Genomic DNA, 14,503 nt, shown 5'->3' on the forward strand with positions numbered 1-14,503 from the left:
GTGGTTCACTGGGGGTGTGGCTATCCAGTATATATTTTGTTTCTGGAGAGTGGAGTCTCTCTGCTTCTCTGCTTCCTGATTACCATGATGTGAGCTGCTTCCCTCCACCATACTTTTCTGCCATGATCTGCCTTACCTGGATTCCCAAGGAATGGGACCAGCCTTCTATGAACTGAGACCTCTGAAACCATGAGCCTGCAAATAAACTCTTCCTCCTCTACAATTGTTCTCGTCAGATCTTTTAGTCACAGCAGCAAAGGAGCTGACCAAAAGATATATATATATATAAAATCATAATTGAATCTTATTTGGATGTTGACTCAAACAAACAAGGTGTATTTTTTAAAAAATAAAAACATGTTATATTACCAAGTGGATGCTTAATGACTTTAGAAAACACTGCTTATTTTCTTAGGTGTGGTAATGGCAGTGTGGTAAGGATGTTTTGGGGTTTGGTTTTTGCCTTTCCTTTTTATAATTGTGTAATGAAATATTTACAGATAAGGTTATGTGACATCTGGGGTCTGCCTTATAATACCACGGTTTGGGGACTGGGCATGTGTCAAGCTGAAGCCCTAGTGGCCTTGGTGTTAGTTGTTGAAGTTTGGTAAAGGTGCATGGGCACCTGCTAAACTCTTTTCTCTACTTCGGCATATGTTGGAAATTTTCCATAGTAAAATGTTCTAGAACTTGTTACAGGGCATGAGGCTTTACCAGAAATTGAGGCAGCACAGTAACCCCCCTTGAAACCCTAACTCTTGTGATCAGACCAAAAAGATAGCAGCCATGTTGCTCAGAGCAACAGGCATGAGTTTGTTAGAAGGGATAGTAAAGGGGAAAGGGGACACTCTCATGGGAGGGAACGTACCCTCTCAGAGGGGAGAGGGATGGCAAGCCTCTCCTGCCCTCCAGTTTTATTGAGAGGTCTCAGGAAAATTTCCATAGTCCCACCCAGGTCCACCTCTTGACTTTTGACTGACAGCAGGATGACATCAGACTTTCAGGTTCCCACTGCCATGGCAACCCTAGGTCCACTTTGGCCCATGCTCATCAGTTCTAATTGGGACCTGTTTTTATAGATTTTGTGTTAAGGGAAATTATCTTTATGTCCCTGAATTCTGCATTCTGGTCACAAAAATCCCCCCAACCTTCAGGATAAATTATTTTATCAGCATCTCAGGCCTGCATTTCCCCTGCAGATAGCATGTTGTTTTCTGAGGAGTGTGACATACCCTGTCTACTTACACCAGGCAGGGCTGCAGGTGAACTGCTCCTTACAAGAGAAAGCTTGTGGGGGTCAGCACAGAGGGCCCATTTTATAGAAGTATTCCCTTAACCTCAGGTTCCCAGGCTCAGCTCTCTCTGTTCCATATCAAAACTCACCTCCCCTATGCTCCATCTTTGGCAGCCGTTGGGATGGCCTATAGGAAAGAAGAAACCAGAGGACCCTGACACAATAAACGTGGCCAAGGAAGCCCAGCTGGTGGCTGGGGTGGCCAGCCGCCTGGGAGCAGGGCCTGACCACAGGTGCCCTGTGAGGGAGCTCGCAGAAAACCCAGGCAGACCGCTCAGCACATTTGCATGTTCACAACATATTTTAAGGCACATGACACGCTGAGTGGGAAAAACAAAGATGACGTGAGGAAAAGATAAGAATAGATTGGGAAATGTGAACGTGAAAAATGCAAGGCCCTGTTCCACCTTGGTGAGAAACAAGAATTCACCCTTGGAGAAAATACAAAATGATCACAGTTCCCCTCTTGGCCCTGCAGCAAAGAATATTTATATGACAGCTGTCCCCACACACCCCTCATCTAAGGTTCACTTTCTGGGGTTTCAGTTAACTACAGTCAACTGCAGTCCAAAAATTCTAGAAATAACAATTCACAAATTCCTTCCTTCCTTCCTTTTTCTTTCTCTCTCTTTCTCTCTCTCTCTCTCTCTCTCTCTCTCTCTCTCTCTCTCTCTCTCTTTCTCTCTCTCTCTCTATCCCCCCTCTCTCTCTCTTTTGCTGGGGATGGAACCCAGGGCCCTGAACATGCTAGGCACCTGCTCGACACTGAGCTACAACCCCAGTCCTCCTGAGTTTTACATCCTGCAGTTCTGAGCACCACAAAGAAATACTGGGAATTTAACCCAGGAGCATTCTACCCCTGAGCCCTATCCCCAGCTCCCTCCCCTTTCTTAAAATTTTGAGACAGGGATGCTCGGGCTGGCCTTGAACTTGCATTGATCTTCCTGCCTCAGCTGCCCAAGTAGCTGGGATTATAGGTGAAGGCAACCACATCTGGTCATTTAAGATATTTTGAAAGAGAAAACACATTTGCATAAACTTTATCATAATATATTATTATAATTGTTCAATTTTATTAAGACTTATAGGTACTATGCCTAATTTATAAATTAAGCATTATCATAGGTCTGTATATACAAGGGAAAAGGGTATACATAAGGTTCAATTCTCTCCGTGGATTCAGGCATCCTCTGGGTCTTGGAGCCTACCTCCTGAGGATTAGGAAAGGCAACTGTATTACAAGAGAAATGAACTTAACTAAGGACTAGATTTAACTACACTGAGAGAATGGGGTCTGGGGAGGAAGGGGGAAATGGTGCAGAACCCACACTGGAAGGAATGGATGTCTGACCGAGGAGGGCAGAATATACTATTGTTTTTTAATTAAGGGATGAGTCCAGAAGAAATCTCCTGAAAAATTCAGAATAGCTCTTATTTAAAATGTAGAATGGGGAGCGACAGGGATAGGATCTGTTTGCAAAATATAAACTTTCTAATTCTCTAATTTCTAACTATATTCCCATAGTGATCAGTTTCCTCTTGCTGTCTTCCAAATTTAGCAGCCGAAAAACAACACATATTTATCAAGTCAGTTTTGTGGGCGGTGCATCTTGAGTGCTGGGTTCTCAGCTCAGTCAGCTCAGCTCAGGGAGTCACCAGGTAGGGATCAAGGTGGGGGCTGTGGCTGGAGTCTACTGCAGGATGGGGGTCCTCTTCCAAGCTCCCGTGACTGTTGCCAGAATTCAGAGCCTTGGGAGAGTAGGATCAAGGCTGTGGGTCCTCGAGGTCGCCTGCAGCTCCCTGCCATGCAGTGCTCTCGGTGGCCAGTCCCAGAACAGGAGCCCCAGCTCCATGGAGCCTAGACAATTGTATGGCCCAGTGTAACCACGCCCACAGCATCTGCCCTAACCATGTCTTCAGATTCTGACTTCCTGTGCCCTTGCTGGCCTCATAATGGCCCCTCACTGGGCTAGCATTTCTGGAGATAATAAACAGACTTCATAGAGAGCTTGTCTTTCAGATGCAAACCGACTAATCTGCACTCCCACCACCACCTCCTTTACGGGGCTCTCACTCTCTGGCCACTGCCTGCCCTAACCACCCCAGGGCCAGGCACCTAAGTAAGAGGGACAAACCCAATGCCCCAGAGCCTAATGAAATTATTCAAATAAGCTACTCCTAAATCTGCTTACCCTGCCTTGTCAGTTCTTCCAGGAAACTGCAATAAAGACTCTCACCCACAGTTCCCTCGCCCTCTGCCTCTCCACCAACTCCAGTGCTTCTCTGGGGGACCCAAGAGTCGTGCCTGCCCCGTGCTTCTTGGGCACCGCGAATATGAACTTCTTCCTTTATGACAGTCATCTTCATGTCTCCATGTGTCCCATAGATGACTGAAGTGAATCCCAGGGACTCTTAAAGCAGTGTTCTATCAGCTCGACCATTTTCTCTTGATTAAAAGCAAGTCACAAATTCTCCCCCCACTCAAGGGGAGGGGATCACAAAGGCTCGACTCACAGCAGGCAGGGTGTCTTCTGCCCCTACCTTTTGATTTTTAAAAATACGTAGAAAATAATCCCCCGCCTGTGTGTGATGTACTTGGAGTGATTTGGGGGGGGGGGGGCAGCATCTGACCCAGGGGTGCCATCGAGAGGTGGCTCCACCAGAGCTGGTGGCATCAGTCTTGCTGGAGCTGTCCAGTCAGAACCCAGTCTCCTCCCAACGGCCTCCCTCAACTCCCTCCTTGATACCTCGTGATCACAGGCCAGCCCTGCAGCCCCAAGAAAGAACACGTGGGGAGCAATAGGGCCGACAGCCCCTCTTCTCCAGTCATCAGGCAAGAGAGTCCCCCAGGAGCGTCCCCTCCCACTCTGCAGCCCACCTCCCCGTGCACTTCGGCCATGGCGCACAGAGAGCTGGGGCAGTGAGGACGTGGGTGGGACGTGCCTGGGACGCTGTGGGCCTGGCCGACCCAGCTGGTGGGCGAGGAGCACATCGCCGGAGGAGGGTTGACCTTGGTGTGGAGACAGTGCCAGGTGTGCAGAACAACACGCGTTTAGAAGAGCAATGATCTGAACAGAAGCAATGTCTCAGGCTCGCTGTTGTGGGCAGAACGGCATTTTGCATCTGGCTGGGACTTGAGGCCAACATCCCTGGGTGGTGAGTTGGTCTCTATTCAATTGATTGACAGGACTCGGAGGGGGGTTGGCCCCACCCTCTGTCCTCCAGTGCTGCCAACAGGACTCCAGATCTCACTCCAGATCTCATCATCACAGATCTGATGTCAAAATAAGACCCTAAGAACAGACTGTTGCCAGACTGACTGTGCGATCTTCCAACCTTCGAGAATCTTCTTGTCTGCTGGACAAGGATTTGCAGAAATAACAGGACCTAGGGAAGAACTAGGGATCACCAAAGTAGCTGGGCACAACAAAACCCCAAATTCCCGGCCAGTGAGTACTCCCACTTTCTCGCTCCTTCCAGAAGATTACTTCGACTCAGGGTTTGTAGGGAGCGCTCTTCCTCCCCATCCCTCTGCAAGGGGATGTGCTGGTGGGAAGAGAGAGTCCACCTGAGGGAATCCCAAATTCCAGGGCTGCTCCGGGGTCCACACCTCCTGCCCACTGCGTTCTAAAACAGAAGCATTCTGTTCTGGCTGCCACCACAGTCTCCCCTAAGAATATCTTTAAAACCTAAACGTTCCCCTTGTGTCCCCTCCTGTCCTGTGCACGTGTGTGTATGTGCGTGCATGGTGTGCTGTGTACTGGGTCTACACACACAGAGGGTTGGCATCATTTGGAAAAGTTAACAGCACCCATAATAAAATGTGGTATGGCTCTATTTTGTAAAACACTGTAATATTGTCATTCAAATATGAGCACAAATAATCTCTGCTGAGCTCTTTGCATTGCCTAGATGCTATAACCTCCAAGAGGGGCTGAGAGTAACCACTGGAAGAGCCAATAATAACGTTTCAGATAACATGGTAAAAAAGCCGAAATGGGGGTGAGTTTGCAAAAAAGGTGACTGCCCTCTGTGACCCCAAGAACACACCAGAATCTTCATGGATGGTTTTGCAAGTCCCACCCCACTTTCAGGATGAACTAGGCTTCTCCTTGCTCCTACCTGCTGACCTTCCCACCCCTCTGCATGAGAATCTCTAGGGACAGTTAGGAATGGTGTAGACAGGAGAACAGGGTGTGCAGGAACCCTCTGGGAACAGAAATAAAGTCACAGTGTGATGGGCTGACAGATCTGACTCCATGAGAATGTCATAGGCCAGATTCCAAGGGAAATGCCTAAACAGACTCCATTTTGCTCTGAGACTCCATGTTACGTAGGAAATAAGCTTCTCCCATGAGAACACCCCGCCTCTGAGCCCATCATCAGTTACTTGGTGTGACATGTTTAATAATATACAATGGCAACTCCTATGTAGTAAAGAATTGCCCTCTTTTGATTCCTATTGCTCCTAAACAATGTACCATGTGAACAGTGATTGTGTGGGTGTTAGCAACCATTCTTTAGTTTGTACCTAGGTAAGGGTCATTCAGACCCCACTTCCCCCTCTGTCAATGATCTCATGATATTAATGTGTAATTTCGAATCATAGCAACAGACACTTATGATTAATGTGATTTTTGGTATAAGAACCCCTACAACCCTGTGGTAGGGGCTGTTCTCCCAATAGCCATTTTTTGGGGGCATTGTGTGAGACAGTCAGCTGGCCAGCTTAATAAAGACTCTCAAATTTGGACTTCTCAGTGGTGATCGGTCTGTTCTGAAGTTGCGCCCCTTAACAACAGAACACCTGCATCCAGGATAGGCTGTGACAGCAGGTTGCAGAGCTGGAGCAGGTCACTGGTACCCCAGGTCTTCCGTGTCCACGTTGAACGGGGATGACCCTGACCTCACAGGGCTCCTCTGACAAGCACATGAAATAAACCAGTGAAAACACACAACACTTGTCCAGCATAATTTACTTAGTTTATTTCTCCTCTCTTACCTGATTTTTCTTTTCAATTTAGGTTTACTCCCACGACCAAGAATAATAAGACATAAAACTCGAGGAAGGATCTTTTTGTTTCTTGTGCACTTGAATCCAGGCAGAACGGTTGGCATGGGCAGTGTTGTGCAGAGGCCCACGGTTCCCTTATTTGTTCATACTTCGCTCTAGGTGTGCTGTAAGCAGCACTGGCTACCACACAGGGCTGCAGGAACTCCAGACCCAGCCTGGCTCTGGGCAGTCGGCTGCTCCCTCAAGGATACGGGCCTGGTAGGAAAAGACTCCATAAGGTCTTCCTCCCCTTCCTGCTTCTCCATTGCCCCAGGCCCCTGGCAGGGCCCTTATGACTTCTGACTCAGTGGAGGGAAGGAAAGAGGATGGAGGTTGGTTGAGAAAAGATCAACATTCACCCCTTTGTGGGACCGGCCCTGAGGCCAAGCAGGCTGGCCCAATGCCTGTGTTTCCTTTGCAGATGAGGAAGAGTGCAAAAGGGAGGAACGTGCAAAAGTGATTGTGCTTTCTCACACGTGGATAAGAACACCGGTTCCCACCTGGGAAGAAAAACGAGCAAGAAACACAGAACAATATACTCAGGAGGAAGCAAAAAATACTAGTTACAGGCTTATGAGAACTTACAGCCTCACTAATCATTAGACATGCCAATTAAAACTTTAGATGTCATTTTTCCCTTACCATTTTGTATTGTCTTAGTAAAATGCCTGATACTAAAAGGTTTAATTGCACAAGCTCTCTCTTGAGCAGCCTCTGGAAGCAATTTTTTTTTTTTTTTTTTAATGGTCAGACTGGGAACTGACATACATTCAGCACTTGCTCTGCTTCAGGGACTTAGTGTAGAAGCGCTTTGAAGAATGAGATCTATCAATTTTCTCAATCCTGATGGAAAGTATTACTATTACCTCCATCTTGTAGACAGGGAAACTGAGATTTAAAGAGACCAATAACTTGCCTGAGGTCAGATAATTAGTAACCTGACAGTGTCTGTCAGACCCAAATCGCTGAGCCCAAAGCCCATGGTCATGATCACAAGGTTTTTCTGTCTCAAAACCTTTAAGTCCTTCATGAGTAATAGTTCTTGAAATAATCTGTCCCAAGGAAGCGATCAGAGATACAAGAAAGATAGATACACAGGGTGTTCCCTTTACTGAAATTATGGAGGCTTATTAACTGCAGAAGTTTACTAATAGGGGAATCGTTTTAAAAACAATAAACAAAAGATAAAATATCATATTATGTAGTCGTCAGCAGTCATATTTTTAAGAAATTTAGCAGTAAAATGTTGATAATATGATGTTAAGTTAAAAAGGCAGGTATAAAACCACAGACTACAGTTTCCGAGGCAAGTCAGCCTATTAACAGAAGTTATCTTTGGGTCGACAATGAATAATTTAATATTTCAAAATTGGTAGAGAGAGCTGGTTGCAGTAGTGCATGCCTGTAATCCCAATGACTCAGGAAGCTATAATTCCAGCAGCTCAGGAAACTGAGGCAGGAGGATTATAGGTTGAAGCCATCCTCAACAATTTAGCGAGGCTGTAAGCAGCTTAGTGAGACTCAATCTTAAAATAAGAAATAACAAGGGCTGGGGATGTGGCTCAGTGGTTAAGTGCCCCTGGGTTCAATCCCTAGTACCAAAAAAAAAAAAAAAAAAAAAAAAGTAGAATTTTGAATCCTAATACAAAGAAATGATAAATATTCAAGATAACAGATAGACTAATTACCCTGACCTGATGATTACACATTGTATACATTAAGTGTATGTTGAAAGATCACAGTGTACCCCAAAACATGTACAGTTACTATATGTCAATTAAAAATAAAAGACGTTGTCTTGGGTGGTGAAATAGGAAAACTGGTAATTTTTTTTTCTTTTTGTTTTTTGCAAAGTTTGTGAAATAAGTATGTATTATTTTTATCATTCAGGAAAATGCAAAACAGGTTAGAGCAGAGGCTCCGTACCAGGGTGGGTTTGGGTTTAGCAGAATAAGAAGGGAAGATCTGGATGGTGGAGGAGCAGGAAGGACTCAGCGAAGGGTCAAGCCACAGACTGCCTGGGACAGGAGGGACAGAGTGCTTCTGTGACTTCCAGAAATTGACTCTCCTGCCGGTTCCCTTCCCATGAAGCCTTATAGGGTAAGCCACAGGAAATGCCCCAGGGTCCTGTGCCTGCTTCGGGGAGAAGAGGAGCCCAAGGAAGGCTGGGGTAGAGGGACATTCTCTCCAGCCGCTATGGCTGGTGGCGTGGGGAGGGAAACCCAGAGCCACTCCTGGGTCCAGAGACAGGAAGGGGCACAAGCGAAGCCAGCCCCGCGGGGAGGAGGCCAGAGGAAGGGAAGGGCCTGGCTGAGGCTGTTTCGGCCTTCACGCTCACAGCATCACCCAGGGATGACTCCACTGTGCACAGCCGTGAGTGCGGACAGCAAGCCACTTTCCTTTGGTTCTTACAGCAATCAGCAGAGAAGGCTTCTGAGGCCCCAGAAGGACTGGGGATTCTCCCGCCAGCAAGCGAGCAATCGATTCTGCAGCCTCAGGCTCCAGCGGGTGTCCTCCAGTTCTAGCCAGCTCTGACAGTGTCCACCTGAAGATGGTGTCAGGGCGCACCGGGTGAGAACTGGAGCCCAGCCCCGCACCCTCCGATGCCAATCACAAGCCCCAGGAAGCTTTACCTGCGCTTCTGACCCACGGTATAAACCCGGGTTCCTGCAATTGAACCTTCCTTGGGTTCTATTAATTTGCTCAAGCAGCTCACAGAACTCAGGAGAACATTTACATCAACTGGTTTAAAGGATATCACAAAGGATGCAGGAGAGGTACCTAAGGTGAGGTCTGGAAAGGGGCACAGACTTCCATACCCTCTCAGGGAACCTCCACGTGTTCTGCAGTCTGAAGCTCTGTGAACCCGTCCTCTCAGGTTTTATGGAGGTGCGTTACATTGGCGTAATCAGTGACATCATTGGCCATTGGTGATCAACAACCTTCAGCCCCTCTCCCCCACCTGCAGGTTGCAGGCTGGTGCTGAAAGTCCCAGCCTTGTAATCTTGCCTTGGTCTTTCGTGACCAGTCATATCCTGAAGCTACCTAGAGACTGCCAGTCACCAGCCACTTCATTAGTATGCATAAGACACATTATTTGGAGAGTCCAAAGATTTCAGGAGTTGCATGCCAGAAAAAGAGAAAAGACCAAATACATATTTCACAGTGTCTCAATTAGTTATAGCTAAGGTTCATTGGCTGTCCTGGAAACCCAGCCAAATCTTAGAAATGTGTTCTGAGTTTCCAAAGGAGACTGACAAGTGACTTTAAAAAATTTTTTTTATTGTTCTCATTAGTTATATATGACAGCAGAATGCATTTCAACCCATTGGGACAGATGGAGCACCACAACTCAGTCACACCACTCGTGCAAACATACATGCACATAGGGTAATAATGTCCGTCTCATTCTACCGTCCTTCCCATCCCCCCCACCCCACCCTTCCCGTCACTCCCCTCTGGCCAATGCAAAGTTCCTCCGTTCTTCCTACACCACCTCCACATTACGGATCAGCATCTACATATCAGAGAAAACATTTGGCCTTTGATTTTTCAGGATTGGTTTATTTGACTTAGTGTGATATTCTCCAACTCCATCCATTTATCTGCAAGAGCCATAATTTCATTCTCTTTTAAGACTGAGTAATATTCCATTGTGTACATATGCCACATTTTCTTTATATATTCATCTGTTGAAAGGCATCTATTAATAATAGTTTAGCTATTGTGAGTTGAGCTGCTGTACACATTGATGTGGCTGCATCACTGTAGTAGAAGTGGAATAGCTGGGTCAAATGGTGGTTCCATTCCAAGTTTTCTGAGGAATCTCCATACTGCTTTCCAGAGTGGTTGCACCAATTTGTGATGTGCATCAGACAGAGTGCTAATCTCCAGGATATATAAAGAACTCAAAAAACTTAACACTGGGGAAAAAAAAACCCAATCAATAAATGGACAAAGGAACTGAACAGACACTTCACAGAAGATATGCAATCAATCAACAAATAAATGAAAAAATGTTCAACATCTCTAGCAATTAGAGAAATGCAAATCAAAACTACTCTAAGATTTCATCTCACTCCAGTCAGAATAGTAATTATCAAGAATACAACATAGAGGTGGCTCTCGTGGAGGCAGCTAGCACAAGGCTGGGGAGCGCTGAGTCGCGCTTCATGCCCTGCACTGCCCAGACTAGTGAACAATACTATAGTCGGGATGGCTAAAGGTGACCCCAAGAAACCAAAGGGCAAGATGTCTGCTTATGCCTTCTTTGTGCAGACTTGCAGGGAAGAACACAAGAAGAAAAATGCAGAAGTCCCTGTAAATTTTGCAGAATTTTCCAAGAAGTGCTATGAGAGGTGGAAGACAATATCTGGGAAGGAGAAATCTAAATTTGATGAAATGACAAAGGCGGATAATGTGCACTATGATCCAGAAATGAAGGATTATGGACCAGCTAAGGGAGGCAAGAAGAAAAAGGACCCTAATGCCCCCAAAAGACCACCATCTGGATTCTTCCTGTTTTCTTCGGAATTCCACCCCAAGATCAAGTCCACAAATCCTGGTATCTCCATTGGAGATGTGGCCAAAATGCTGGGCAAGATGTGGAATAATTTAAGTGACAGTGAAAAGCAGCCATACATCACTAAGGCTGCAAAGCCAAAGGAGAAATATGAGAAGGATGTCGCTGACTGTAAGTCTAAAGGAAAGTTTGATGGCGCAAAGGGTCCTGCTAAAGTTGCCCGAAAAAAAGTGGAAGAGGAAGATAAAGAAGACAAGGAGGAAGAAGAGGAGGAGGAGGAGGAGGAGGAGGATGAATAAAAAACTTTATCCGTCTCCTTGTGAATACCTTAGAGTAGGGGAGCGCCGTGATTGACACATCTCATTTTAGATGTGTCTGTTTCTCTCATTAGGTTCAGTTACAGAATTTGATCACGATCATATTGTAGTCTCTCAAAGTGCTCTAGAAATTGTCAGTGGTTTACATGAAGTGGCCCTGGGTGTCCAGAGAACCCTGAACTGTATCAAAGTTGTACATATTTCCAAACATTTTTTAAATGAAAAGCACTCTCGTGTTCTCACTCTGTGCACTTTGCTGTTGGTGTGACAAGCATTTGAAGATGTTTCTGGCATTTTTTTTTTTTTTTAAATTTGTAAGGTGGTGTTAACTATATGGTTATTGGCTAGAAATCCTCAGTTATCGACTGTACATATCTATAGTCTGTAAAAAGAACAAAACAACCAAGAAAAACTCTTGATGCTCCTTGCTGGCGTTGAGGCTGTGGGGGAAGATGCCTTTTGGAGGGGCCATAGCTCAGGGCGTGCACTGTGAGGCTGGACCTGTTGACACTGCAGTGGGCATCCATTTAGCTTCAGGTCGTCTTGTTTTTGAATATAGTGATATAGCATTCTGCTGCCTTTCTTAGTTGTGGGAAAAGGGGGGTCAGCTGGCATGAGAGAGTTTGAATTATTTTAGTTAAGTACAGTAGATTTTAAACTTTGTTTTCAAACAAACTGTAGAACTCTTCATTGTCAGCAAAGAGCCACTGCATCAATGAAAGTTCAAGAAACTTCTGTACTTAAATACAATTTGCAATGTTATGTTATTTTTTGTATGTTTAGAATGCTGAAATGTTTTTGAAGTTAAATAAACAGTATTACATTAAAGAAAAGAATACAACATAATACAAGAATATAATGCATATTGTAAGTGTTGCCAAGGATGTGGGGAAAAAGGTACACTCATAGATTGCTGGTGACAAGTGACTCTTAACACAGCCCTGTTTGCAAAGATGAGACAGTTTGCACTTTGTTGTCAAGAGTCCATAGAGAAACAAGCTAGGAAGCCCCGTAAGCCCTTCCCTGAATCCTGTTCCTTTCCATGTCTCAGTGGGTTGGGGTCAGGAAATCCCAGGCAACAGGGACACCAGGTAAGGGGAGAGAAGTGGTGGACTACAGGCTGTCCTGGGTCCAGGCACCATATCCTGCATGGCTACCCACTCTGGGTAGCTCTTGCCTCCCTGAACCTGGGCTCAACAGAGCCTCTTTTCTTCCTCCCTTCCTCTCCTCCCATCTCTCGCATTGGTAGCTGGATTGTCCTGTCAGCTAAGCTCAAGGGGATGACCCTCAATGTACAGGAGAGAAGGACACAAGCAGCTGCTAGTTGTGTTTACTGGTGCACAGATAAACTGCTAGGGGGATTATGTGGACGTTATAAGCAAAAGCCAAGGCTTGGGAAAGGAAGAGTAGCTCAAGAGAGAGATGGGACGCAAGTTTCTAGATACTCCCACGAGGGCGTTCTTCTTTGTGCGAGGGCTTTTGATCATCGGTCCATTTCGTCATCCTTTTCCTCTTGGGTCCCTTCTCCTAGTTCTGTCCTCTATTTCTGGTAAGCACCTGGGCAATCTCTTCCAGGAAGGCAGGGGACAACTTAGGAACCCACAACTTAGGAACTCCCGGGCTTTTCCCACAAGGCCAGGGAGAAAGAATTCTGATGGGAGGTGACAGCTGGGGGCAGGGTTGGGAGCCACCCTTGGGTTCCCTGGAGGGAACCTGGTGGTCACAGGGGAATCTGCCTGGTGGAGAAGAGACAGAAGGAGAGAGGAACGGGGGAAGGAGAGGAGGAAACCCAGCCCGACCCTCTGGGCACACATCCTCACACACCGCTGAGGGAGGACCCTCCACGGAAACCAACTCACTGTGAGGTGTGGAGCAAATGGCACCAGGGACTCTGCCTTCCATTTCTGGCCACAGGTGTATAGGAGAAAGCCAGCGAGTCCCCAAGAATGGAGCCGTTGACAGGGACCTTGAGTCCTTCGAATCCACCCGGTTTCCCAGGAACGAATCCCTGGGTCACACGACCTGGTCATCAGAGCAGGCGAGGGCGCCCATCAGAGGCGGACAGAGAGCACGGCCACGTCTACTTGTCCCCGCTCATTTGTGGGCCCGGAGTCACTGGGAACGGGATCCTGATACTGCTTCTCACCTTGTGCAGCAACAAGAAGCTGTTCAGGGCCCATGTTCTGCACCTGGCTGTCGCCCACCTCACGGTCCTGCTCTGCGCGTCCACCTTGCAGCTGGTGAACACCCTCCGCCTCGGCGACAACACCCTGCTGAGCTACGTCCTTCTCACGACCTTCAGCTGCAACTCGGGTCTGCTGCCCACTGCGCTCTGCCGGATCTGGTACCAGTGCCGGCGCCGAGGCACCAGCCCGCTGTGGCCTGCACGCTGCTGGGGCACTTTCCATGATGGCATCGGGGCTGGAAAACTTCTGCCTCCTGGCGCCAGAGCTGCGATCCCCAGAGTGCTGGTGCGTGTCCTGTCTTGACCTTCCTTGTCTTCATCCCTCTCTTGATCTTCTCCAACTTGATCCTCTTCATCCAAGACTGCTGCCAGGTCAAGGTGCGCCGACCTGCCAAGCTCTCTGTGATCGCCATGGCCACCGTGGCCTTGTTTCTGGTCTTCGCCCTGCCCAGGAAGGTCCTGTTCACCACCGTCTACTACTCCAGCGCCAGCGACGAGTACCCATCCGAACATGCCGCCCACTATCAGTTGCAGTGTGAATCCCGACGTCTACTTCATGGTCGGTGGCCTCAGGACAAAGTCCCTGAAAGAAGTGCTACTGAGGGTCTTTGAAGAAAAGCCAGGGCCAAGTTCAGGTGGGAACGCTGCCCTTTCCTCTCCAACCCCAATGCCCTTAGGACATTAGGACATTGCCCTTGAGGGCGGTAACGATGTTCTGAAAACACCTCTCTACTTTCCCACCGGGCAGCTCACCTAGGACAAAAATGGGGTCCTTCCTCCCTCCTGAGAATTAGCAATAGCAACACACCACACGGCCGCTGTGGCTTTGTGAGGCAGCGCTGACCTTTCTGAACACTCACTCTCTTCCAGGCACCAAGCCCACGTTTCACACACATTGTCTCATTTTATGGTCTCAGCGACCTTATGAACCACGAACCAACACTGTTATTGATGAAGTGGGGCTTCCAGAGGCTTAGCTACTTACCAGTTGGAAGGGGACCCACAGACCTGACCTTTCTCCTGTAATACCCGGGACAGTCTTGGAGAGGTGATGTTTCCAAACTGTTCGTGCCAATGTCTTGGACACCACTCCGCACTGTCTCCCCATTATGTCTTCTTTTCAAATCTTGTG

At 47.2% G+C, this 14,503-nt stretch overlaps 1 protein-coding gene and 1 pseudogene across 2 annotated transcripts; both read left to right on the forward strand.

The window, feature by feature from the left end:
* Nucleotides 1–10,538: 10,538 nt before the first annotated feature.
* LOC306664968 (high mobility group protein B3-like) lies at nt 10,539–11,389 on the forward strand. Its single transcript, XM_079146123.1, has one exon. The coding sequence runs from the start codon at nt 10,563–10,565 to the stop codon at nt 11,166–11,168; it is 606 nt and encodes a 201-aa protein (XP_079002249.1). The 5' UTR covers nt 10,539–10,562; the 3' UTR covers nt 11,169–11,389.
* Nucleotides 11,390–13,132: 1,743 nt separating this feature from the next.
* Nucleotides 13,133–14,056, forward strand: LOC306667013 (mas-related G-protein coupled receptor member H-like; annotated as a pseudogene). Its single transcript has one exon. The product of its transcript is annotated as a mas-related G-protein coupled receptor member H-like (transcript).
* Nucleotides 14,057–14,503: the final 447 nt, after the last annotated feature.

This window comes from Sciurus vulgaris (genome assembly GCF_902686455.1).
Source record: "Sciurus vulgaris genome assembly, chromosome: 7".
NCBI classification, from domain to species: domain Eukaryota; kingdom Metazoa; phylum Chordata; class Mammalia; order Rodentia; family Sciuridae; genus Sciurus; species Sciurus vulgaris.